The sequence below is a fragment of the Misgurnus anguillicaudatus genome, chromosome 8 (genome assembly GCF_027580225.2).
Source record: "Misgurnus anguillicaudatus chromosome 8, ASM2758022v2, whole genome shotgun sequence".
Lineage (NCBI taxonomy): Eukaryota > Metazoa > Chordata > Actinopteri > Cypriniformes > Cobitidae > Misgurnus > Misgurnus anguillicaudatus.
The window spans coordinates 16,655,221-16,658,919 of record NC_073344.2 but is presented as its reverse complement, the minus strand read 5'-3'; the positions used below and the strand labels follow the sequence as shown (position 1 = coordinate 16,658,919).

The 3,699-nt window shown below is 39.6% G+C and overlaps 1 protein-coding gene across 1 annotated transcript; it reads right to left on the bottom strand.

Annotated features, from left to right (window-relative positions):
* Positions 1 to 578: 578 nt before the first annotated feature.
* Positions 579 to 3,406, bottom strand: gpr27 (G protein-coupled receptor 27). The gene has a single exon (XM_055214249.2). The coding sequence runs from the start codon at positions 3,235 to 3,237 to the stop codon at positions 2,122 to 2,124; it is 1,116 nt and encodes a 371-aa protein (XP_055070224.2). The 5' UTR covers positions 3,238 to 3,406; the 3' UTR covers positions 579 to 2,121.
* Positions 3,407 to 3,699: the final 293 nt, after the last annotated feature.

Here is a 3,699-nt window from a genome sequence, read left to right as displayed (position 1 = left end):
AATCAAAAACGGCATGTCTAATGAAACTGCTTTGGTTTAATAGAGATTAAAAAACAAGGAGCGGGTGGATTTTTTTTCATCTTAGAGTGATCGTGTTCCAATCACCTAAATTGGATTTTGCATAATAGATGCCCAAATCTCCTGTGTCTCTGATGTTTCTTAAGAGAAAACGACGCAGAAATCTCACAAATGTCTCCATTGGAGTTTCACAAGATAATGTCACAAACTGAGCTCCGATTTGCCAAATATGCAGTGAATATTATTGAAGAATTCAATAAACTCAAACATTTCTGTACACAAATCCATAGTATTTTACCTCTACATTGTAAAAATACTTTGCTGCCTTAAAATGTTTTGTTAAATCAACTCATATTTACAAGTCATTTCAACTTACTATTATTTACCTTGACTAGAGATGAGTTCTTACAACTTAAAAAATGAAGTTTACTTTTTCAACTATATTTCATAAGTTATAACAACTCATCTCTAGTCAAGATAAATAATAGTATGTTGAAATAACATGTAAATTTGAGTTGATTCAACAAAAAATTTTAAGGCAGCAACGTATTTTTTTACAGTGTACAATACAGTATATTTATTTTACTTCATGATTGATTTAATTATAAGTCTGAAATATCATATCTTGTCTTTTCCCATCTACACTGTAAAAAATACTTTGCTGCCTTAAAATTTTTGTTGAATCAACTCGGATTTACAAGTCATTTCAACTTACTATTATTTATCTTGACTAGAGATGAGTTGTTATAACTACAGGTTAGTTGTTATAACTTATAAATTTAAGTTGACTTTTCTCAACTATATTTTATAAGTTGTGATAACTAATTTCTGTTGACATGACTTGTAAATCTGAGTTGATTCAACAAAAAATTTTAAGGCAGCAAAGTTTTTTTTACAGTGTAAGAATAAATTATAAAATGGAGGATTAGCGAAATATAAATAAAAAAGGCATTCACATCAGTTTGAGTTGACAACAAAATCCCTTAAATACCCATTTTCTTGAATTTGATTCTTGTTTAGCACACTAACGCAGTACATTATATAATGAACTGTTTATTAGAATTAAAATACAAATTACGCTCACCTCAATACCGACTCCAAAAGTCAAATATGAATGTTCACCTCCATTGAACACAACTGTCCAGTATCGGTTTAAATCGACCGTGTCCATGTGATAGTAAAAAGCCGCTGGATGTTTTATTCACACAAAAAAGTCTATCAAGGTCATAGCAAATATATTAAGAGCTCCAGAATATAAATACTCTTTTTACATTATTTACATTAATATGTGGATTGCATAATCTTGGATCTGAATCTTCTGATATGCAATAGTGAAACGGGTCTGGTTTCACATCTCAATGAAGGAACCTCGCATAAATACGGTACGCAACAGTGACCCCAGAAACTATTTGCACACTTAGATGAATGCCATTGCATTACACTAAAAAAAATGCTGGGTTATTTCAAGCCCAGCCTGCTGGGTTGTAATTTAACCTGCTGGGATGTTTCGACTCAAAATTCTGGGTTTTAACCCATTGTTGGGTCAAATATATACATTTTCTGGGTTTATTTATTTAACCCAGCTGCTGGGCTTGTCTCTTTTTGACCCAATGCTGGGTTGAAAATAACCCAGCATTTTTTTTTGAGTGTACATAACATATAAAAGTGTCATAAATATAGCACAAGTAGGCTTACATAAAAATAATACATTGTAAAGTTGGCTCGAGTGCTCAGATATTTTGGGGACACTGCTTGTAGATAAGCAAACAGAGCTACACTGTCAGAAAAAATGAACCCTAGTTGACACCATGGGGTAGGACTTTTTAAAAATGTACTAATATGTATACAACTATACATATATCTGCCTTTGAGGTACCAATATGAACACTTTAGGTGCAAAGGTGTACTTTTAAAAAGAGTACCGCCCCAGGGACCAGGGGTTAACATTTTTTCTGACAGTGTAATAAAAGGTCAAACCAAAGTCTGATAATCTTAAAAAAAACTTTTGTGCAACATAAAGGTTCTGTGGATGTTAAGGAACCATACATTCCAACCTAGAACCTTATAGGTACCTTTAGAGTTTAATGTAAAAAAACTATAACATCAGATAACACAGTAGGGTTCCATGGGCGTCTGTGTAGTCAGGCAGTAAGGAAAACAAGCTCTGAATCTCATTCTCAGCTCCTTATTAAATATAAAACATATGATGGGGTTGGCCCCCGCTTGGGCGAACGTCAACCATACGGCTGCTGTCAGGTACACCTGAGGAACCGCGTTTCCTTTCACAAACACCCGGATGTAACACGAGACAATATAAGGGGCCCAGAAAAGCAGAAACACCAACGTGATCATGTAATACATCTTTCCGATTCGTTTCTCCATCTTGAACTCGTCCAGGACGAGCAGCCTTCGGTTGGCGTTGTGCGACGCTTGCCTGATGCCCACCAACGTCGGCGGCGTCGGGCCGCGTCCGAACCCCGCGATCCAGTTGGCGGCGGCCTGTCCCGTCGCCCCCGGTCCGTGAAAAGTCCAGTTCTGGCTGATAGCCGGAACGAGCTGGGCGGGTTTCATTTTACGGTGGTCGTAAACAAAGCAGAGCATTTTGATATAAACCACATGCGTCGTGCCCACGATCACAGCCAGCATTAGCATGAAGCCCAACGTGTCGTTGGCTTTCACGTACCTGTGCTCGAAAACGCATTGCTCTTCCTCGCGGATAAATTTATAAGTGCCCACGTCGAAAACAGGGGGGAAGGCCATGGCGACAGACAAAGTCCAGACCATGCATATAACCGCGACGCACGTCCACAACGTCATGCGTTTGGAGTAGAACCGGTGGTGCGCGATGGCCATGTAGCGCGTAACGCTGACGCAGAAGAGCAAAAACGCGATGTGGAAGCAGAACAGCACGGCCATGAACGCGACGATCTTGCAGCTGAGGATACTGTAGCTCCACGACGAGCCGTTGTCGATGGAGATCATCACGAACGGGAAGCACACGGCCGAGCGGATGATGTCCGCCGCGCACAGGTCGACGAGGAAATAATACGGAGCTTTGTGAAGGGTGCTGTCTTTCAGCACCAGCAGGGACAGCACGATGTTCCCGAGCAGGCTGATGCAGGTGATGAGACCCAAAGATGCCAATTTGACCGCAGACGCGGTGATGGCGTAATTCTGGAGCGATGGGTTGCTTTCTCCTGGATCGCTTGTGTTCGCCATCTGCGCAGGCACACTGTCGACAAGCAAGCCCAGCAGGCTCTGTAATCCGACATCAAGCAGTCCCGGTCCCCCACATTTCAAATATATACCAAAGAATGTCGAATATGATGTCGTTTGTTTATATTGTCATACCTCTAAGAGACCCATCTACATCATTCCTTCTGGCGATCAGGGCCGTGCACAGACATTTTGAGGGGCAGTGGCCCAAACCAAAAAGGGGGCAAGGGGGGCACAATTTATATGGTTTTAACAATATGATGTGTTATAGATTAGTATAAAATAATATAAGTGATTATAAATGGAAAATAGACTTTATAACAAGATTTCGAGTGTGACAAAACTTCTTAATATTCTATATGATTTACATGCTGAAGCTTTGAATCCATGTTTGCAATTTTGAACAGCTTTTGCAGCCTCCCTTCCAACTCTGTCTTTTTTTTAAAACATTGTTTTTTTATTTTT

Coding starts and splice junctions, on each gene's coding strand:
- gpr27 (XM_055214249.2), bottom strand. CDS start 3,237: ATGGCGAACACAAGCGATCCAGGAGAAAGCAACCCATCGCTCCAGAAT.